This window comes from Taudactylus pleione, unplaced genomic scaffold (genome assembly GCF_031769625.1).
Source record: "Taudactylus pleione unplaced genomic scaffold, aTauple2 ptg000043l, whole genome shotgun sequence".
Taxonomy (NCBI): Eukaryota; Metazoa; Chordata; class Amphibia; order Anura; family Myobatrachidae; genus Taudactylus; species Taudactylus pleione.
Window position 1 is genome coordinate 14,561,630 of NW_028284445.1, and position 24,710 is coordinate 14,586,339.

The 24,710-nt window shown below is 42.9% G+C and overlaps 1 protein-coding gene across 1 annotated transcript in view; it reads left to right on the top strand.

The window, feature by feature from the left end:
* Positions 1-1,813: 1,813 nt before the first annotated feature.
* FLT1 (fms related receptor tyrosine kinase 1) overlaps positions 1,814-24,710 on the top strand; it is a 107,738-nt gene continuing 84,841 nt past the window's right edge. Inside the window, exon 1 of the mRNA XM_088460270.1 lies at positions 1,814-2,064. Coding sequence (XP_088316396.1) covers positions 2,004-2,064 — 61 coding nt within the window. The 5' untranslated portion in view covers positions 1,814-2,003. The remainder of the gene's footprint in view (positions 2,065-24,710) is intronic.

Here is a 24,710-nt window from a genome sequence, read left to right on the forward strand (position 1 = left end):
ACCTGTGACTCTCCAGCTGTGATGAAATACAAGACCCAGCAAGTCTGCGCAACAGTTAGACAGACAGTGAGCCTGATTTAGTACGGATCGCAATTGTGATGGCAGCTGTGAATTTGCACGCATCGCAGCTAGGGATGTGCAGGCTCGGGTAGGTTCAACTTGGCACGCCGAGTTCGGATTTTTCCATCCAAAAAACGGGACTCAGAAAGAGGCAAAACGTCATCTTGCATGGACAAAAATCATCATTCCTGGACAACAGTTGCAGCACTGAAAATATGCTAATGCCTGCCAAAGCTTTGCCGACATACAGACGTCCACTGACGCTTTCTCACATCCATCCAATGTCGCTCTTCTGCGTAAACATCGGTACCATCGATGCACCACGGACAGTCGCTCAGCATATACAGCATGTCTGACCAGCCGCAGACACTGCAGAGAGCTCTCATATGGAATCGCAGTCGCTAATATATGCATGCCCAGGAAATGGCATTCAAACGGACAGTGAGGCCCACGTTCTCTGACCACCCCCGTCACCACACCGAAACACAATCACCCTGTCACTCACTTTACAATGGACTCCTCTGTGCGTACGTAGTCACAGTACACATTCTGCGCCTACGCAGTGCAGCTTATACGCCTGTGCGATGGCAAACAATCGCTCGATGTGTGTCCGTTGTTGCACTTGCGATCGGTATTAAATAAGGCCCTGAGAGTCTCATGTTATTGGGAGATAGATCGCTATTGCTTTTATACTTCTGTGTGTTTGAATGATTGTCATACTGATATGATATAATGACAAACCAATAGTTGGTAGGTAACAGTTGTACATATTGAGTATACATCAATTATTGTATATAAGGAACTACACGTGTGTTTATATACATTGTAAATGAAGTATACTGCGCATCCACCACATTAACCCTAATAACCATAATCAAACAAGATAATCCTGACTATATGTTATGTCACTAGTGCACATAATCATATATGCAGTTAATCTGTATACAAACTATTTAAGATCAACATTTTTCTTATTTTCATATAAAACCCATAAATGATTTTATAAAATATGAAAAATAGATTATTTCTTCAGCACCCAGAGCATTTATTATTATTACATTTTATTTATAGGGTGCCACAAGGGGTCCGCAGCTCAGTTTATACAGTAAAGGGTACACAGAACATTACATTACAATACAGTAACCAAATTATAAACAGTACAAGTACAAGTAACAATTAGTAACACAATTCTCCATACACAATACATCTGGTGACGGTGAAAGCTGTCATAGAAGTGCTAGAGAAGAGGGCTGTGAGACAGTGGGGAGGAGGACCCTGCTCCTAGGAGTTTACAATCTAGAGCTTACAATCATATACAGTAGTGAGGTAAGGTCTGCTGTACTGTACACACTCCATTCTGCTCAGTAAGAATGCAGATTTATCTGCCTGCAGGGAGATGGAGAATGAGTGTATAAGGTCTGTTTGGTGTGTGTGACCCTCATCAAGCGTAAATTAAACAATTCTGCTAGAGCTCAGTCAGGGCTGTGGGGGGGTGCTTCCTGGGAAACGTGGTTCCAGCAGCTGTGACCAGTTAGTGGCTGTATGTAGTGCGTTACAGAGAGGGCGAGCTCCCTCTTATACCAGGGGCTTCGTGATGTCAGGGGCAGGGAGTGGCCCCAGATGCCATCAGTTACAAGAGGTTATATCAGGGGTGTGAGAATTTGGCTGTGCATAATGAATGGATGTGTCCCAGGGGTTCCAGCACTTTGTCCCTGTCCTCCAGGATATTCCTTCCCATTCTGCAGCAGCTGAGGACACACTGCTGTGCACAAGCCATTCTGTGGGTGGCTGGTGAGGAGAGAGGAACTGGCAGTGCCCTGGTGGTACAGGATAATACACTTTCATCACTCGCAGCCTGGGCACCAGAGGGGGCACACTCTGACTGGAGGCTCCATCACACCAGTTTCTGGGATCTAGGGCAGAGCTAGGATTGGCAGACAGAGATGTTAAGCTGTGTCACTGTGGCAATGCTGTGCCTGCTGTTTGGATGCCTGATGCTGACAGGTAGGTGCATTGCTGTGTACCAGACCATTCTCTTACATCCTCTTGTGGTTCTTTTATAACTGTATTCAAAATATATGTAACCTTGTAGCAAAAAGGCTAAGCATTTTATTTCTTTATTTATATTACGATTAAGATTCATTAAACTTTTATTTTCAGTTCTGTATATATTTATCAACAAGTCAGATAAGGATTTTCTGGCTTTATGGATGATAGGGGCATCTTGTGGTTCTACAGCTGTACAATGACTACAATGCACTGCACGACCTGGCATCAGATGTGGAACTACAAATGACAGCATGCCCTACCAGCTGATTTGGAACTACAAGTCATTGCATGCTGTGGCAGCTGTTGTGGAACTAGATGTCACAGCATGCCTTGTCAGCTGTGATTGAACTACAAGTCTCAGCATGACCTGCCAGTTGATGTAGAATTACAAATCTACAGGGTATGATAGGATTTCCAGTTTCCTAAAAGCTGGGGAACTAAAGGTTGCCAAGGGTTGCATTAAGGTGTGAAGCCTTTATTCAGTCGGTGGTTGTCTCGTCCATAAAATAATACACATCTGATGTATCATTAATATAGCCCATGCGGATACTATGAATTTTATTATGAGTAACATAACACTATCATGATCATGATCTGATCTATATTGCAAATCCCAATGGAACCTACTGCACGTTTGCAATATTTAAGATATCATTTGTGCATACAGTATATTTTATTTGCTACTGGTGTATGCAGGAACAGCAGCATGTATTGATTCTGGCAGACACAGGAGAGCAGAACTGTGCAACTGTCAAGAAGTAGATTAGGATCAGGAATTATCTGACTAAGGGCAGCGTTTATGAAGTGCCAGCAGCACACACAGATACTTTGTAATGTCACAGTATTAGTTTGTTGCCGCATGTCTCCTTGTCAACTGATACATTGTATGATTGATTTGTTGTAAATCAATTGATCACAACTGCTTGGGGGAAAATGTATGTGGTGGATTCATATAGAAGAGGTGACTGAAACTTTTTAAAAAAAGCAAAGTATATATATATATATATATATATATATATATATATGAAATTGGGAAGATATAATTGCGATCAGTGAATTAATCTTGGTGAGCACCCCTATGTTGCGAATTATGAGATGTAAGTACATGACTTCCGGGATATATATAATATATATCTCTCTCATTTATAATTTGGTATGTTGTTCCTGTAACATGATCCAGACTAGATAAATACTTTATTTTAATGCTAAGTGACAAAAGTTGTGATAGAACAAGCCAAAAGCCAAAGAACATGTGTGTAAACATGAATAAGTGACTAATAAACAGGGTTGGGATTTATGAAATATTGGGAATTAGGTTCTAACAGGTCAGAAGAAGCAGATATCCCACCAGGAGAGATATAAACAATGAAGCAGATTAGGGTCTCCAAAGCCAGGAGACTTTGTAGAGCGCTGAGATATAGCATTAATCCTTCCATGGTCATAGTTTAACTACTGTACTTTTACTTATATAAACTTCACAGACAGGATTTGGCTTTTCCAGGACACATCCATCACAGATATTAGTAGACACAGGTCCACAAACAAGGACTTCTCATAGTTGTGTAGTAAAATGCAATATGATTAGGAGCAGTATGGTGCCCTGGCTTTGTATTAGGAAGATGGGTACAGCCAATAAGGTGCAATTATAACGCATTTCAGTGTCTACCATGGGTGGTTTTACATGGGAAACATAAAGGTTGGAGAAAAAGGAAATAATGTATGTTTCATGGCTCATCTTAAGGATGGAAGCACAGTGGAGATCTTAGTTCATTATCAGATACAGTATAACATTCTGTTGCCAGAATTTCATGGTCTGTAACCTTCCCCTGGACTAATTACCCACCTAATGAGTATAATACACTGGCTAATTTTCATGCACAGCTTACTCCAAACAAGCACACATTGCTTTGCATCAGCATCAAAAAAGAAGCCTCAAAACCATTAAACCAACAATTTGGTCTTCAAAAAAATGTCACTGGTAGCCTGTCACAATAAATAAAGTAGAACTTTCAGGAGCCAAGAACTAATTGTATTTGATAAAAGGGTTAAATCATGAATTAACCATATGCAAATCATTTTCACATCAATAGTTTTTCCAGAAATAACCCAATTGAAAAACACAGCTGATGGGCATTTTCGAGACTAAACTCATGCAAAATGATAAAGTGAAGATTTTTATAGCACATTTCTTCCAATAGGACTCAGGGAAGGAAATAAAACTAGCAGATGACGCGATTTACCAAACTGCTAATCACATCCATTTACATCACAAATATTGCCTCACGCCCCATAGAGGTGCACAGGAAAACTTGCGATGGTAGGGCTACTGTAATTGATAGGTGCCCATCTGGGCATCATGGCAATGCCGGCAGCACATTGTACTGAGTTGAATTCTCCGCAGTGCTTTAGATTTGCAGATGAAAAAAGACACTATATAACAAAATAAATGTAACCCTTTAGAACTAGCAGTCTGCAGAAAAAAGAGATAAGCATTTCCAACGCATGCACAGATGGGCGATAATCGCTCAAACATCGGCACAGCGCACATCTCTGATCAGGCCCAATGAACGTTCTTTAGTGATCAATTCTGAACTTGAATTGATCATTTCTTGTATAGTCATATACTGTACAAATAATGATCAATTAGATGAGAAAGAATACTATGCACGCCTATCTTGCTATAGGGCAGAATGTAAATGAGAACATTTCTTGGATGATTACATGGAGATTTGGTTTAGAAGCAATTGGAAAAAATGATTTTAAACAAATGTCTACCCTATTCAGTGACTGGGCTGTGCAGTCTGGACTTGAGAAAGTGCAATTTGTGCAAAAGGATCATTCACACAAGAACATTTTAATGTAAACAATGTATTATGTTGAGGACAATGGTCTAAAGAGTTGTGATCATGACTTTGATAATAGTTTCTGCACCAGTTTCAAATAGACCCCTAGATACAACAATGTATGGCTATTTAGGGAACTAAAGCTGGGTACACACTTGAAAGATCAGACGATCTACGAAAACCTGCCGATAACATACGTGTCGGCGTACATACTGCATAATCTGCCAAAGGCACCATAATCACACAACTAATTATGTAGTATGTACCCAGCTTTAGAGCGCCAGAGATCAGGCTATTTTGATTTATCTTGCATTGGTTGTCTCTGGGAGCTGGAGTGCTGTAGAAAGAGCAGCTATCTAAGATTATAATTGTTAGATTAGAATGTGTGTTTCATTTTTCTGCCCCACCCAGCAACTGGTTGCGATCCATACAGAAGCTGAGTCTATCACTATGGATTAGTCTAGACCAGAGGTTCCCAAACTCGGTCCTCAAGATGCCCCAACAGTCCAGGTTTTAAGGATATCCATGCTTGACCACAGGTGACTTAATTAGTATCTCAGTCAATTTGATTTAACCATTTGTGCTCAACCATGGATATCTCTAAAACCTGAACTGTTGGGGGGCCTTAAGGACCACAGTTGGGAACCTCTGATCTAGGGTCCTCAAGGCACCCTAACAGTCCAGTGTTCTTGTGCACAGATGGTATAATCAAACTGACTTTTGTTATTAATTAAGTCGCTTGTGCTGTTAAGCATGAATATCCTTAAAACCTGGACTGTTAGGGTGCATTGAGGACCAAGTTGGGGAACCATTAGATCGGTCAATTGCTTTTGATGCCTTTAAAGATGTCTGTGAACTCTGGACTGAACCTAGATCTGGAAGTATAGCTGGATCATTCATTAATGAACCTGGGCTCCTGTCTGTGGCCCAGTGGAGGCCAAATTTTCCTCACCCTTATTTACTTTTTTTTTAATGGACAGTAGAAGGGGGCTAAAATCAGTATGTTGCTTAGGAAAGTATTTATTCAGAAGCATGCATTACATTTACCAAATCACTTTCCATCCAATGCACAATGCCAGAAACAATGCTAAAGCTGGGTACACACTGACAGATACAGTATATTGGTTGATTTATTGATCAGCCAATATAACTGAAGCCCGTCGGCCAGTGTGTACCAGCGATATGTCTGTGAACGATGTCATTCACTACATATCGCATCAGTTCTGCTGCACAGCCAATGGCAGAGGCTGCGTGGAGGGGGGCGGACGCCCCCCCGCCAGGGAGACCTGCGGCCAGAAGCAGATGATGGTCGTTCAGTGTGTATGAACGACCATCATCTGCAGATATATGTTTGCAGTGTGTACCCACCTTAAGGGGATTTTTCTAGTTACAACTTAATCGCAAGATATCCTTCCCAATGGCTATAGATTAATTGGTGCTTCAGGCACACTGTAACTGGTGTGATAAGTACTGAAACTTTTGAAGACAAGTGATGCAGAGCTTACATTTGTATCATGTTGTCTGTCAGAGAAGCTAGCTCCAGTCTGTCAGCATTGGATGTGTTACAGTTTGCCCAGTCAATGGGAACATTGTGGTTCATTCCATTGAATTAGTTAAATGAACTGTAAGGTGTCTATTTGCCTAGCCCATTATCTCATCTCCCTGTGGTGCTCTGCTGCAGTGAAATAGCACAAATAAACACGTGTACTTTCTGATTTGGTACATTTTTCCATGTTGGAGTGTTTGATCTATCATCTTATGGGTTTGTTAATTAAAGGAAGCCTGTACTGGGTACATGAATAACTAGTCTATGTAAATTGTGTGGCATTGAATCATTGCTGGAAACTTTTAGGAAGCGGTAGTGTCCTCCATATTAACCTATTTGGATATTTTTTATATTAGAAATTGAAAGACAAAATAAAAATTGAGTTGTGCATATTAAAACTTAAGGGACAGATGTACTAAGCTCTGGAAAGTGATAAAATGGAGAGCGATAAACTAACAAGCAATCATCTCCTAACTGTCATTTTTCAAACACAGCCTGTAACATGACAGTTAGGAGCTGAATGGCTGGCAGTTTATCACTCTCCAATTTATCACTTTCATAGCTTAGTAAATCTCCAATGGCTGATATGTCTTAGCAGGCGCAATTTAGATAATAATTCGCTTTTCATGCAGTGGATTTGACACTTGCAGACATCGCAAGTTGCTGTGCCTGTTGCAATAGGCATGTACAGTATGCAACACATAATTTATGTATATGAGTAGAGTTTTGGAAGACGGAACATTTTTACATTGCAGACAATGTTTGATACATCCGTTTAGAGTGTATCCAACAAACAAAACAAAATAGAGGCATAAATTGCAAAAACAGCGATTTGTGTCTATTAGATTAATTAATTAGTAACTTTTTGAATGCATTAGGTATAATACAACTAACACATTTTCTATTTATTGCATTTACAGACATATATGATACATTGTACTTTATACTGGCAGATTGGTACATACTTTCCATCAGTGAGTCATGACAAGCCTCTTCCTCCAGCCACACCTCTGATTCCAGCTCTCTCATGTCACAACCTGTCCCGACTATTCCTTCTACGCAAATGGACATCCCTGTTTTTTCTAATTACTTTAAATAGGCTTTTTCCTGATATCAAAGGAAATGACTTTCCCATATCCTTGGCTGTGTTCTTCCCAAGTCCTCACCTATAAATAGATCCTCTGCTTCCTCATACCTGAGTGCATGGCTCTTTGTCCGCTGTGTGTTTCCACTTTAATTTCCTCTAACACTCCATGATACTCAGACTTGTCTTCTTTTATCTGGTGTCTGGACCTCACCATCCTTGAGCAAGAAGAACCAGGAAGTCGCACTTCCTACCTATTTTCATCAAAACGCGTTGTTTCAGCTGTACAACACCACTTCTGAATAAAAACTGGGGGTATTTTGTTTCTGTTTTTAGGTTTTAGCCATCACTAAGTTACATAGGGGGAGATGTACTAAGCTCTGAAAAGTGATAAACTGGAGAGTGATAAACGACCAGCCACTCCGCTCCCAACTGTTATGTTACAGGCTGTGTTTGAAAAATAGTTGGAATCTGATTGGCTGGAGTTTTATCACTCTCCAGTTTATCACTTTTCAGAGCTTAGTACATCTGGCCCATAATCACTTTACTGCATGCTACGGTAAGCACTCTTTACACTATACCAAGAACAGGTGGAGAAGTTACCTATAGCAACCAATCAGTTCTGATAAATAATAGCCAGAAGCACTTTTCATTGCAGTTCTGCAAGTTTTCTAAATGCTATATTGTTGGTCCTGTTATATGTTTCATTACTGATTTCACCTAACCATTGAAACTGCTAAGCATATGTACAGGAGAATAGCTAGGAACTACTCTGAGCCAAATTCACATTTAGGGCCTGTTTCAGAGGTGAACGAAATACTGATGTGGAGACCCACTGTGGGTACAAGATCGCTGTTATTAGAGCTGGCTGCACAAGACCATAGGTGTTTCTGGGAGGTGACTTGGAGGTGGCGTGAAGTGAACGCAGAAAATGGCCATTTCATAGGCGTGTTATGGGAGAGTCACGGACGTGTCATATGCATTCCCAATCGCAGGGCCGAAGTCACAGAAGCCATGTTTAGATCAATTTCAGAAGAAGACACTGTGCCAGCCATAGGCTGGTACTGGGGTTGATGGTAGATGCGATGGTGCAACGATGGTGCACAAGGGGAAGCTGAAACTGCCATTTGCATATTACTATATAATATATATATATATATATATATATATATATATACATACATTGTATATTGAAAAAGAAAAATAAGAGTATAAGTACACTATGGAGGTTAGCTGGAATTGATGTGTTCTTTTGGCTACTGAGGACAATATATTATTATCCTGACATGTTAAAGTCCATAAAGGTGCACTAAGAATAAGCCCAAGCAGCCATTTTTTTCATGGGCTCTACCAGTTCTGTAATACGGGTTCATCATACCAAGTTTGCTACTCACCTTTAAATGTCAGCAGAGGGGCATATGATGGTGGCTTCTGATTTGTCCATCTGCTCACAACCCCACAGATTTTCACTCGTACTATTACGTATATTATTGGCTACAAAGAGCAGCCCCAGGACTCTGATTGGATGGGAAGCACTACACTCACTGTGTTCTGCTTTTGGTCTCAGAATTTGATGTTCTGCCAGTGAAATACAGCATAAGTGTTCACAGGTGTACCTAAACCACACTCTGTATTTGAAAGGGTGAGAACACTGTTCCTGTGAACCCCACGTATCTGTGTACTCCTTATTTAAACCCTGGAAACGTGGCTTATTTTATCAAAAGGAGTACAATAAGTCCCACTACCACTATTCCTGCATTACATAGTCCTGGAATTAGAATAGGACATTTCATGTCTATATATATATATATATACATCATGCACAACACATTTCTGGTTGATAATGTTGATATTAGTCAGTATAGTTTAATATGTACCACTTCCGTTTCTCTGTTTTGGGGAAATTCAGCTGCTGCTGTCAAAAATATAGAATAATGGAGACATTTATTACCAGCTATTTATGAGGTGCACACATATTCCGCAGCGATTTACTTATTAAAGTCACACATGGTTTAATAAAGGTGTACAGTTGTCCTTGGACCAGCAAATCCAAGTGCCCCAGGGTTGGACTGGCCCACAGGGGTACAGGAGAAATCCCCGGGGGGGCCCACTGCCTGTAGGCCCACCCTCCTCCTCTAGGTGTCAGGTTCATGACCTCAAATGATAGATTGTTACTCATTTAGACAGTCAGTTACCAGGAACACTGATCAGCATGGGGGCTTGGTTCCCTTCAATAGAAACTATCAATGCTTGACTAACCAAGATTTGCCATTGGTTAGTCAAGCATCTGTGGTGGCTGGCAACATCCCCTCTGAGGGATGACCACACTCTTTAAAAATGGGCCCCTACCACTGCATTCCCCCGGTGGGCCCTTTATATCCCAGTCCGACACTGAAGTGCCCAATAGACTTTCTAGTAATGGAGCATGGATAACTGACCTCAGTACTTTTGTGTCCTAGGGGCATATTTATTAAGGTAACTATTGCGGTAAACCCTCTGAACATACAGGAGATATTTTTGGGTAAATTTATGCATCGTACAGTATCGGGCTGACTGTTAAACAAGTTGGTAGTAGTGCAAATATATGAGAGATCTGTGCTGGACCATCAATCTTCATTTACAAAAGCATTACATATAGTTTTGCTTTTCAGAGCTGACACGTGTTGGCTGCCTCCACCTTTAGTCTAACGCCACTGTCTGACTAGTTTGAAGGCCCAGCTGGAAATGGATATTGAGATCACTCCCCATTAAGCTGTACTCTCCTCCTCTCCCTCCTTCACAAATATGCGTACAGTAGGGTTGGGTATTGGATCTCGATGGTCAGGATGCCGATAGATTTTTGTAATTATTATAACCTTCACCCTAACCCTAAATCTCCCCTCCTGCAGCTTAACCATAGCCCTCCCCCTAGTGCCTATCCTTTACCTAACGCCTAACCCTAAACCTCCCCTCCTGCACCTTAACCGTAATCCTCCCCTCCTGCAGCCTAACCCTCCCCGTAGTGCCTATACCTAACCCAACTCCTAACCCTCCCCTCCTGCAGCTTAACCCTAATCCTCCTCACCCGCAGCCTAACCCTCCCCCTAGTGCCTATCCCTAACCCAACCAATAAGCCTCCCCTCCTCAGCTTAACCCTAATCCTCCCCTCCTGCAGCCTAACCCTCCCCCAGTGCCTATACCTAACCCAACCCCTAACCCTAAACCTCCCCCTAACCCTAATACTTACCTCTGCAAACTACAGCTATTCTGACAGTCGGGATGCCGCTGTCGGTATTGTGACCGCCAGGATCCTGACCAGTGGCAGATTTTACCTAAGGGTTGTGGGACTGCAGCCCCCCCAGTAAAATCCCCCACCCATGGGGACTGCCTAGGCTAGCAGCAGTGGTAGTGGCTTCTCATTGGAAGCACTCTCTGCTGATCTCAGCCAGACAAGCAGTCCCAGGGGGAGGTGGTTACCATCAATAGCACAGAAACCATCCGTGGTTTGCACCCCTCGATGGCCACCGCTATGGGGGAGAATGGTGGGAAACGGGCCAATCAAAAAACAGGGGCGGGGCTTAGCTCCTTCCCATCAGGAAAGACAAACAAACATCGACTCCCACTCGTTCATCGATGGCTAAAAACCATTGACTCTTAGCCATCGATGGTAAAAATATTCAACATCAGCCACAAACCATTGATGATTTTGAAACATCGATAGTCAATGGCTATCCCTAGAGGAGACTCAGGAGAGGGATAATGTGCACTGCAGACCCCCCCGGCCAGACAGGTAAGGAGCCACCACTGATCCTGACTGTCGGTACAGTATGCGCATGGCAGTTCTATGTAAATCCATTAATTATGAGTACTATCTCTATTACTGTACTGAAACACTTTGCTGGGACAGCATCTTATCAGATGTGATGTCCCGGCTTCAGTATCTTGATAAATTGCATCCCTAATTGACGCGTGAAGTATGACAGGAGATGTCATTTATCAGGGCAATTTTGAGACTATCGTTCTATAGGCACCCTGTTTACAATGTATACCCCTTGTCCAAAGAATTGCAGCAGATGATCTGTGTAAGTATGGATGACATAGACAAAATTCAGCTTGAAACCATTTCTTTGAACAGTGGGTATAGTTGAAGATGAGTTCACAGAATTAGAAATCCCACAAGAGAGCGTAGGAGGTCATCTAGTATGTGTGACACAGGTAGTGCCAAGAATGTGGTATAAAAAGGAAATTAAAAGCAGAACAACATATTAAACAGCAAGATAAACTGTAATTAAACCATTATTTACTTACCCCAGAAATTAGTAGACACAGCACTTATAACAGTACATTCATGTGTCACACAAATTCCTTTGAGATATGGAATCTCGGAATCCGCAGATGTTTTCAGGCTGATGGCCCTAATTTGCAAACCCTAAATGCAATGTGAGGTGCTACCTGCTGAGACTTGTAGTGCTACCAGCAGAATAATACTGCTAATTTGTATCAAAGAGGTTCTTAGCATAATGATGGCCATAATTATGGGCCTGCCCACCATAGCCAGGTGACCTCCATCAGGCAGGCCCCTAACACTCCTATGGAACATATACAGGGCACGGGACCCCCCAGGCTCAGGCAATTTCTCCAGAGAGAAAAAAAATCAAAGTAATGAAGCCTGAATAATGCCACAGGGCTCTACAATGGGAGACACCGTTTCCCTGTCACACAGGATGCTGCAGCGGAAGAAGCCTGACATTCAGGGCTCTCAGGGATGGAGCGATCACATGTGACAAGGTAACAACACTTGCATTTCAGTGTGTCATTAAGGCGCATTTCACACTTTTCTGGATGGAGACTTCAGCATTCAGCTTGTCTTTGTACCCTGACCATGTTTTACACAGCAGAAAATAATACTGGATAATGAAATAGAATAGAGATACCGTAGTTATGAATTTTAAACACATAGCTGATGCACTATAATATTCAAATCATCTGAAGTAGCTGCATAATAACCAAGAATAGTCCTGTAAAAGTAAAACTTACCCACGACACGGCATTCGTGATTGTTTCATTAAAAAAAAATACATTACATATAAAATGAAAGATTGATAAGCTCCGAATTATGTGCATGGTTTCTGTATTTTCCGCATATCTAAACCTCTGTATTATGTACATGGCTTCTGTAAAGCGCCTTAAGTCCTATTGGAAAAATTAGCTATTTAAATAAAATTATTATTATATATTGCTTTACACATTTGCTTATGGAAATATGAATATAATTTCACCAGCTTCATTAGAGCCATGTATAACAGTGATCACTGCATGGCATTTACATTTGGATAACATTTGTATCGCATATCATTATATAGGATCCGGTCAAAATCCTATCAGTTGGGATGCCAGCGCCAGAATCCCGACACCTTACAGAGGGCCTGATTCAGAGCCGCTCGTAAGCGGCCACTCGTTCGCTCCGAGCGATGTTTGCCCAACTGCGCATGCGTACGGATCGTTATACGCATGCGTGAACCAGTCAGTGCGGTCGAAATTCATGTGCTCGCAAAATAGCGAATGCCTGAAAATTTGAGTGACAGAAAGAGGCGTATGTGGGTGGTAACAGGGGAAGGTGCTTGAAAACGGGGAGTGGAGATCCGAACGCAGGCGTGCTTAAAGGTCAAAACGGGCGTTTTATGGGTGTGCATAATTAATACAGCAGCGTCATTGACCACGTCACTGGGTTATTTTATAGCCAGAACTGCTCGCAAAATTGTGGTAGCAAAAACCAACCACAAGAATAGCGAGCAGTTCATATGGACTCGATTAATCTAATAAATAGCAGACATGACGTAGGATGCGAGCGGTCAGGGGGGCGTAGTTCTCCAAAAAACGACCGCAAGTTTTGTTCGCTAGTTCAGACCAAGAGGCGTGAACAGACCGCAAAGAGCGAACGGTTTATTTGAATAGCCACCCCTATATTCTGGACGAGCGAGCGCTAATTGCGTCCGGCTCTGAATCAGGCCCAGAATCCCAGGCTTTGGCATCCCAAACGCTGGCATCCCGAGGATAAGTACTGAGGTCAGGGGGAGGGTTAGGCAGGGCTGAAACTAGGATATCTGAAACCTGGTGCAAGGCAATAATTTGTGCCTCCTCCCTTCCCGTACCTGGATTTTGTCCTTGCTTATCCATAAGGCAGTGCACTAGTCTGACGTCCTTGGTATAGTGACTTACATTATTCCACACACCGTAATGCCCATTACACATTATACCACACACTGTAATGTCTATTACCAAAGTGCCACTTACATATTTGCCCCTGACACCATTTTATGCCCCACAGTAAGGTTTCTAATTACTTTAAAATTACCTGCTCGTTGTCAGGGGTTTTATGCTCATTACCAAGGGGTTTCATGCTCGTTACCAGGGGTTTTACGGGAGAAGATGCATCTTTCTGCATCTTCTCCCGGCAGCTGCGCTGGCCTAACAGACACTAGAGGTCCAGTAGGACCTCTAGCATCTGTCTCCTACTTGACGGCGGCCATTTTTGGAGGGCCATTTTCAGCAGAGCCCATGAGGACGGCTAGTCCGCATGGAATCTGCAGCCCCCAAATCACCACACACTACAAGACTGCGTGGGGTGTGCAGGGGCTGAGTCAGCTCTATTTTACCCCCTGCATTCCAGCACCCGGTGCACTTGCACCTCTAGCCCCCCCCTAGTTGCGGCCCTGGGTTAGGGTTAGGCACTAGGGGGGAGGGTTAGGCACAAGGGGGAGGGTTAGGTTTAGAGTGCTGGAGGGGGAAGTTAGGTTTAGGCAGCAGGGAGGGAGGATCAGGTTTTGGGGTAGTGAGAGGGGGAGGGTTAGGATAATGACCGACAAGTGTTGTTATCCTAACCCTGTAAGGAGCCGCAGGTGCACATCTATAATGGATGCAGAGTGTACGGAGAACCCGGGCCCCTGGGTCCAGGGGGCCCCACACCGCACACTCTGCACCCATAATATTACTTCCCTCTCCGAAGTCCCATGTCAGCGTGGGGGTCCGGCGCTGTAAAACGACTAGAAAATGACTGCAGCAGCCATTTTCCCATCGTTTGCGCATGCGCAGTACAGGGAAAATGGCCGCCGCGCCCATTTTCCCGGTGACCTGTGCATACATTATAGACTCTGGGCACACTCTAGTGCCCAGAGTCTATAACTCCGGCGCTGGCTGCGCACCGCTCAGTGGGCCTGATTCAGAGCCGCTCATAAGCGGCCGCTCGTTCACTCCGAGCGATGTTCGCACATCTGCGCATGCGTATGGGTCGTAATGCGCATGCGCCAACCAGTCATTGCGGTTGGAAATCGAGCGCTCGCAAAATAGCGAGTGCCTGCTAATTTGAGTGAGGATGAGGCGATTGTGGGTGGTAACAGGGGAAGGTGCTTGAAAACGGGGAGTGGAGATCCAAACGCAGGCGTGCCAAATGGTCAAAACGGGCGTTTTAAGGGTGTGCATAATTAACAAAGCAGCATCATCGGCCACATCACTTGGTTGTCTCTTAGTCTGAACTGTTCGCATGATTGCGGTAGGAAAATCCAACCACAAGCACTGCGAGCAGTTCAGACGCCTTTCGATGTACTCGATTAATCTAATAAATAGCGGAGATGACGTAGGATGCGAGCGGCCAGGGTGCGTCTTTACAAAATAGCGAGCGCATGTTTCGTTCGCTCGCTCACACATAGAGGTGTCAACAGACCGCAAAGAGCGAGCGCTCAATTTAAATAGCCGGACCCTTTTTCTGAACGAGCGAGCGCAAATAGCGTCCGGCTCTGAATCAGGCCCTGTGTGCTGCCGGCCACCAGGCGGAGAGGAGGGTGCCCGTGTCGGAGACTGCACACGGGCCCCCTCCTCTCTAGAAACGCCCCTGAGGAGCTGACATCGGGATTCTGAACGCCAGGATCCCGAGCGCCATCATCTAGAGTGCACTACATAGGCTATAGTGGTCAGTATAAGCAGTGTAACATGCAGTGGGAAATCACAGAGAAAAAAAAGAAGAGTATGTTGAACTGGGCGTAGATACTGGATAAGTGGGACTAGAAAGACGGGACAGGAGAGGGTTAGTAGAGTAGGAAGTACATGATGCGGCAGTATGGGGAGACATGCAAAGCAATCAGTATACTACACATAGAAGTACAAGGTAAAATGGATTAATAACAGAGATGCCATACTGCAAAATGTGTGAAGACAGAATGCAGAAATAATAGACAATGTTATGGTGCATACACACGGTCAGATTTTCCTTCAGATCTGAACGATAACGATTTCAAAAATCGTTCAATCGTTCATATCTGAAGGAAAATCTATCATATCCGACATGTCTGAACGATGAACGATGTGCGTTCCCGATGGTCAGATAACGATATCTGATATCTGATGTGTTTGCAGTCAGATTTGGATGATTCCATTCATTTTAATGTAGTCAAAAATCGTTCATAGTTCAAATTGTTGGTCAAATTGTTCAACAAATCGTTCAATCGTTCATCTGACACATTAAACAGCAATGTGTCAAATTACCAGGTGAGGTTGTAGGGGGCTGGGTAGTAACATGAGGGTTGTAATGTTTGAGAACTTGCAGTATTATAGAGATTAGAGAGTGGGGCAAAATCCAGTCAAAATCCAGTTTTGACTCCACAATGGCAGGCCAAGGCCTGTAAAATGTCTTCATCTGTAATGACTAAGGGCTCTATTTATTAACATTATTTTGACTAAAATAAAGTGAAAAAGGGTGTTTTCACACTCTTTTAACATTATTTTAGTATCACCTATAGTTATTACAGGGTAAAATTCTACTCCAACCCCTAAGTATCACTTATTTTTAGTAAAGCAGATCGCATTTCCCATAATTGTAATGGGAAATGTGATCCGACCAGAGTTACTAAAAATAAAATGTGAAAAAATATCAGGTAAAGCCCTGTGATATCCAGGGTCTCCCCCGGTTACCGGCCTCCTGCCCTGCTCTAACGGGGAAAGCAGAACCGGGAGTCGGTCCCAGTAATCAGCTGTGTGGTCTAAACAGATCGCAAGCTGATTACTGTATAAAAAAAGAAAAAAAATGGTAAAAAAAAAAATGTACTTACCTGACTCCAGGGGCCGGTGATCGGGCCTCCGGTGATGACTCCCCTCCAGTCAGCTGGTCTCCCATAGTGCACTGCTGCCCGGTCATCAGGTGATCGGGCCCCAGTGCAGTATGGGAGATCACCTGACCGGCGGAATGGAGAACATCACCGGAGGACCTAAACATGCAAGTAAGTGTAATTAAGGGACCCGTGGGGGAAAGAGGGGGGGTCCGTGATCGTGGAGGTGGGGCTTAGCGGTGGGGGCGGGGCTTAGCAGCGGGCGGGGTAGCAGCGGCGACCGGTCGGTGCATGTGCGGGCACTTAATCATGGTATTTTTTGGGAAAATACCGTGATAAGGCTCCGAAGGGGATTTGCAGGGACAGAGCTTTATCGCAAGCTCTGTTCCTGAAAGGGATTTGTAGTAAATCCCTGTGATATTGCAATGCGAATTCACTCGGTAATATCACACTACAATCTGCATTCAATATGCGGATTGTAGTAAATAGAGCCCTAAGCTACAGTATAAAGGCTTTGGTCTTGTATAAATATAAAAAAAATTAAATTAAAAAAATGAAACATCTAAAAGTAATTGATGAGAAATGTTCCCTCACTATCCTTATCCATGTAGTTCAAGTAAAAATGAGAGTTCAAGTTTCTAGTATGACCATATTAGAAATGAAGTATGATGAGAATTTAGACCTTTGCACTATGTTACATCAGTCATAACTGCAATTGTTATTGTTTATTTTGCATACTACAAGCTTTGCCTGTGTAATATCAGGGAAATACAACACAGGACACACTAGTGTAAATGATCCCTTCCATGTATCCTTCTCACAAAACAGACTTTAACTAAAATATATGCCTTCTTAAAGCTCTTGAAGTGTTGAATATCTTCATTCACCACTTAAAAATGGCTGAACAAGAGAGCAGGAGTGAGAGGACCAATCAGATGCTGCAATGTCCAGATTGTGGCTCCTCATTGGTCCTCCAGCTCAAGACTACCATGAGATACATCATGTTTGGAACAAGTGGAGCGTGGTCACATTGTGTGGAGGGAATCAGTATGACATATCGCCGGACTTAAGCCCGGTGGATGACATACTGACGCCGGAAGTCCGGCAGATGAAGATCCCGATGGCGCCTGGTAAGTGTTCCCGCAATGTGAAGTTGTGAGGCACCTCTGGGTGCTAATAATAAACAATGATGGTATAATGAAAAGAGAATGATACTATGCTTGTTAAGGAGATAAACATTTTCTGACATCCACGGTACGGAATTCAATTGTTTCCAGCCCCCTTTGCGCCGATGGAGCTATTCAATTGTTGCTCCTGTCGGGCGCGATCAGCTTCCAGCGCTTCCTGTGGCTGCGAGCTGAAATGGGCGAAAAGTGACCTGTTTGGATGCAAAATGGCACTTTTCATGGAGCACCCAGCCCTTTGGCCGGGGGAAGCCAATTTACGTGGCTACACTTTGGGCACGATCAGTGCGAAAAGCAGTAACAATTTAATAGCACCCTGTGCTCTCCCGTCACTTTAGACAGGAGATCCGGACCGTGAAAACAATTGAATACCGCCCATTGATAGAAAAAAAGGGGCACAATAGTGCAATAAAACTTCATCACCTTTGATAAAGAGCCCCAGTGCTTCAAACGAGTCAGACCGCTGCATGCTGTTGGAGGATCCTACCTGTAAACTCACACAGGGGAAATCCGGAAATCCCCTGTTTGCAAGACAACGCTGTTTTACATTTTCTATTTGGTACGGGCCCATCCATAGGGAATTATTATATTTATAAAGACTTGCTATATATTTCTTTATTGTTTTTATGTTTGTTTATTTGATGTTGTGCTCATGATTAGAGCCTGCTATCAACATTGTTATGGCTTGTAAGGAAATTTAATAAATTACCTAATAGTTTTATTATACTTTTGTGCCCTTTTTTTCTATCTTTTATTACATATGTACTTAACAAGTATAGGATCATTCTCTTTTCATTATACCATCATTGTTTATTATTAGCACCCAGAGGTGCCTCACAACTTCACATTGTTCCTATTTCTATCTTTTGGGTCACGGGATACCCTATGTTGAGCACCTCACGCTGCTTTAATATTGCACACTTGAAGTTCTAGCTACACCATTGTGTCTATATAACCCTAACCGCAGTCTAACCCTAACCCTCCCGGGGGCGCCTAACCCTAACCATCGGCCTCCACAAACTGTCGACATTTCACATGGCAACAGTTCAGATGTCGATACTGTCAACGTGTCAACATTTGGAGGATGTGGACATTGTGCCTGTTGACGGTTCGAACTATGTAAACACATTCTAGTGTTAACATTGTGCTGTCTACATTATGAATGTTAAGGTGGATACTGTTGACCTTCTGACCGGATGCTACCTATCATACATTCCCTTTATTGGCCACTTAAAAGCTTTAATGTGATTGGTTATAGCATAAATTCTATAGGCACAAAATACTCACAAAATATGATAACCTGTTTAGAAATTCTGTAGCAGGTATGTGAAACGAGAGCATTCACCAACATGAAAATTCATTTGTACCTCAAACCTTAGTGCAGGGCTTCCCGAACTCAGGACCTGATTTAGACCCGCTCACTAGGATGTGTTCGCTCGTAGCTGGCCGATTTTTGCATTCTGCGCATACGTATGCATTACAATGTGCGTGCGCATACCGCTGTGAAAGATTGGGAAGCGTTCGCTCACTGTGCATAGACAGCCTGGCAGAGTGAGTGACAGGACAAGCTGTTTGTGGGTGGTGACAGGGGCTGGCCCGGTAGAAACGGGGGAGTGGAGGTGCAAACTCAGGCGTGCCTGAGCGTCTTAATGCTGTTTCAGAGGCGTGCATAATTAAGAGGCAGCGTCATTGTACACGTCACATGGCTGGATTTTACACTGAAGTGCTCGCAGTGCTTGCGGCAGGGTATGGTCAACCACAAGTGCTGCGATCGCATCCGATGTTACCCGATGTACAGATGGTTGCATACACTTCCTGGAGATGACGTGTGCAAGTGGGATTTTAAGGATATCCATGCTTGAGCACAGATGGTAAAATCAACTGAGTGAGGTATTAATTACATCACCTGTGCTTAAGCATGGATTACCTTAAAACTTGGACTGTTAGGGTGCTTTGAGTGCCAAGTGGGGGAACCACTTAGTGATATAAATAGTTACAAATAATGGGACAGATCGACCCAGACCACAACATGACTGCCTCCACTGTTTGTAGAAGGTCCTTAAACTTTAAACCCAGAGGCACTAATGTCTTGCACTGCACAAAGAATCTTCCATTCATTTTGATGCAGAAATCTCTCATGTGAAACAAGGTCGGCTCAGTAAATGACCCGCTCTACCTATTGCAATATTTTGTGGCCGGTTGTTGTAATATTACTGTATTTTCATAATATCCTCTTCCTACTAATTCTGAGCAAGTTTGTGAATGACAAGTCTGTAATCAGAGTTATGCTTTTCTAATGGCACAAACTTGTACGGATTCCTAAATATATCCAACTAACGCAAGAACCACTACTTGTTTTCTTATAGCTTTGGGTGTTTCCTCATTTTTACAGTTTTCTTGATCAAATGTCTAGTTTACCTAGTCTTTTGGTAAATGTATAAAGCAGTGGTTCCTAAACTTTCTAGAATCAGCAAAAATTATCAAATTAAATTGTGCTTACCTGTAATCCTTATGTACAGTTATGTGGTGGTGGACAGGGTTGTGCTTCTTTTTGTCCACATAGTATATGATTGGTGACAACCAGCACTGGTTTTGAGTATTACATTAACCAAAAATTATTTTACTAGGTACTCGACCACCAAACCGTGGCACCCCTGCAAAAGTGCCCCAGGGTACCATGGCATCTAGTTTGGGAGCCACTGGTTTTTTTTTAGAGAATAATTCACTTAACCAACCTAATAATCTTATGCAACAGTTCAATATTTATAAAAAAAAAAATGTAACAAAAGAGAATAGAAATTTGGGTAAATTAATTGTTAAATTGTCTTTGACTAGTATTGAAGTAATTTAATCTATTTTTTTCCAAGTCATAATTGGAGACTTCAGCCCTACTATTGGTGATCAGTAAGCTTGTCAAATGTCTCATCAAACGTCCTATTGCTAAGAGGATAATAAATTGTTATATTAATAAGGTGACCATTGAAGGAGGGTGATGTGTAAAGTTAAACCTTAACAGTTATCAATTTTATTCTTTGTTAACCATTGTTATCATATAAACAATGTAGAGTTGTGGATTGAGTTAAAGCATTATTATAAAATGTGTATATGGAGCTATACGGCACACAGATTGCCTTTAGCTGTGACACACACAGTGGCGGAACTCCCGGAGGCAACGGAAGCATTTACCTTCAGGCACCAATTGTTGAGAGGGCACCAGCGGGGGTGGACAGTGGATTGAGCCTCGGAGGAACAAAGAACGCTCCCGAGTCCCCTCATGGCACAGTAGTTAAGGCAGGCTGGAGGCAACTCGGCACAACCTGTAGTGATGCGGACGGAGCAGGTGTGTGAATTGCGGGGGGAGGGACGCTTGAGTACAAAGACGCGACCATCGGTCACACATCAGTTGATCATCACACTTCGGAGTCTGTGCACTCCCCACCCCTGTTGCCACCCACAAATGGTACTAATGGTCCCTACCTGTCAATCACTTTGCGAATATATCCAGTACCAACACGGCACAGTATGACTTATACGCATGCGGAGTACAAAAAAAATTAGTACATTTGCAAAAACATCATTATTGCATCCATCTCTGAAGCGGGTTGGGGATAGCTAAATGGCCTTTTAGCTGATATCTTGTTATGCTAACAAATCAATTGTGAAATCACTACTCATTAGTAAAATGCACAGTTTAGAATAATCATTGTTGTTTGTTATCTTCCTGTTCGTCATGGTTTCTGTCTGGAGGAGGTTTAGACAATTTATAGATTTTTAGTTGCAGTGGAATGGATAATGAACATTTTTTGTTGCAGGATATGCTGGGACTAGTAGTACTACAATTGCTGTATAGCAACAATCTGGTCTGTAGATTTGGCTAACCTCATCATTAACATCAATAAAAACAATGACAAATTGTCTGGAAGAATTTATTTAGATTAGTGTTTAGCCAGTGTTGAGTCAGAATTTGCAAACACAACAGGCTCTAAGTACTGATGTAATCTACATAGAGCCACAGTGCAGCATTTTTGGTGCATAGTGGTGGCATATGTAATATTTCAGTATTACATACAATAACACAGTTCTGCTTATATATACAGTACTGAATGTAATACAGTACTGAAGTGCTAACCTCTGGCAGAGGATTTTGGACAGACAGGATGGAAGGGAGATGAGCAACATAATAAAATTGATGATGATAGTAATAATAATAATCATAATAATTGTCAGAACAACCAATCATACAATTTTTTTGTTTCAGCTAACATAGAGCTGGGCAATCTGTCATACTTAAATGCCCCCTGTTCAGTGCTCCAACCACATATCATTCTTTATTTCAATTGATATAAAACTACGTGATCCTCACTTGCTCCAAAATTCCATTGCATGCTAATCATTGCTCCCAGATCCCACATATTCTCCAAAGCTCCCCAAAACAACATTCAGGCCTCCGCACATGCCATCCACACATGCTGTGCAGGCATACCATGCAGATTGCCCCATAACACGTTTCGCCTGCGTTCTGTGGGTGTTCCAAGGACAGTGACTGCCTCTTCGAAGCAGATTTACTGCCCTTGGCAAAGGAGATAAGAAAGTCTTAGGCCTACTCAGATGGCCGGCGCTGTGACTGATGGTCACGATGTAGATCCCATGACGCATCTTCGAGCGCCTCCCTTGGGTCTGAGATGCCAATTCGAGGCATCTTTTTACACTAGGTGCCTCCTGAGGCATTAGCATAATTTCACACAGACGCTGTGTACAAAGTCGCAGCAACTGTCCTATCTGCATCTATCTCTGAATCAGGCCCTCAGTCTGTGACAGCACCCAGTCTACAATGCCGTTTTCTATTTGGAATCCGCACTTGGAAATCTGGATATAATGATGACTCATGTTAAAGTTAGTACATAGGGAATATTCCAATTTTGTATATGTCAAGAACAGTAACCACAAATAAACTTAGCTGAAAAAAAAATACTTCAGTCCATTCGGCCTCCTTTCATCTCATGACTGTGACATGTTACTTGTCAATTTTGGAAATAACATCTTCTTCTCTATTTTTGGAATTCTTAGCATCAGTCTTACATGTAATGCATTACGTGGCTTAATTACGTATAAACACATCCCTAGAAGAGTTCTCGTTCTCTCAATACTTACATTTGTTTAGGAATGAACAGAGATTTCCTTCTTTGTGCCTCGTCTGCACTGTGTGCAGTCCTACAATATGTATATATTTGTGAGGTATGATTGTCTTCCAGAGATGGAACTCTGATGGTTCTATTAGCCTGTATCCTACCTGTATACCTGAGGTGAAAAGGTGCAGTTGTGACTATACACTCGCCAACAATGGTTCACCCCTTCATTAAGTCAATTTTATTACCATTTAACTGCTTAGTTCTCCTCCATTTTTTCATTAAGGGCCTGATTCAGCAAGGACCGCAGTTGCTTATACGCAGGAAATCGGTCTATTAATTTGCACTGCGCATGCGTATGCATCGCAGTGTGCATGCTCGAGCTAGGCGCTGTGTTAGGAATTGCGAATACAGTGACTATGCAAACCCATGGCAGAGTGATTGACAGGAAGTGGGTGGTGACGGGGGGGTGCTCGGGCGAAGGCAGATGTGCCAGTGCATTTCAACGCCGTTGCAGGGGCGTGCATAAATTATCCACTGACATACCAGATGTCATCTGAGGCGTCATGGCGTGCGCATATGTAAGCAATTCCTGAGTAAGGTCTGGGCTACTCTAACTCTCCGATGTTACTCGATGTTACCGATTTTTTCACTATGTTGGTCAATTAAACGGATGTGAGTAAGAGGTAGTGGGCGTCCTTATGTCTGACTGCGATCGCAATGTGTATAAGCAGAATAGTGATCTGTAGTGAATCAGGCTCTAAGCTGTTTAGTTCAGGGGTAGGTAACCTGTGACAGTCCAGCTGCTGTGGAAGCAGAAGCACGCATGCCCTACCACAGTTTTGCTGTTAGAGCATGCCAAAACTGTGACAGGGCATGCTGGGAAGTGTAGTTTCACAGCAGCTGGAGAGCCACAGTATGCCCACCCCTTGTTTAGTTGAGGGGATAAAAAGCTGCATCTCATATGTTTTTATTGCTTATCCAATTGTATTTAATTGTTAATCTGTGTGCACTAATACATGACAGGTGCTTTGTGTGTGCCTAGGGCTTATGGGACTTCCTATTGGAGATCCAAGTTAAATCAACACTTCGATGCACATAGGTCACACCTACAAGCTATGCTAGCAAGCATCCTTTCATTTCATTATCAGAGTTGCAAAGTCATGATTTTATTGTGCCTGTGCTTTGCTCTATTTGCATGGCATCATAAAGGCAATGTCAGGCTGTTGATCTACAAACAGCCCAGGAACTGAGAAAGTCTAATTATACCCCTTTCACACTGCAATGCCGGTTCACACCCGGAATTTTGTACACAGGTCCATCCTGGGCTTAATGTCGGGGCGATTACGTCAGTGACATACCGAGAGGCAGAGCCGTAACTAGGCTTTTTGGTGCCCTGTGCCAGAAAGAGCATTGGTGTGCCCCACCACTATTTTTCAAATATGGACATAAGACGTGCACCCAAAAAATGGGCATGACCTCATGGGGAAGGGGTCTGATATATCTGATATGATCCATACTAGGGGTGTGCACCGGCCACTTTCCGTGTTTTGTGTTTTGGTTTTGGATCTGGATCTTTCTTCGTGTTTTGGATCTGGATTGGTTTTGCCAAAACCACCCTTCCGTGTTTTGGGTTCTGGGTTTTGTGTTTTGGATCTGTATTTTTTTGAAAAAAAGCATAAAAACAGCTAAAATCACAGAATTTGTAGGTTTTTCTGCTCCTATGCTATTATTAACCTCA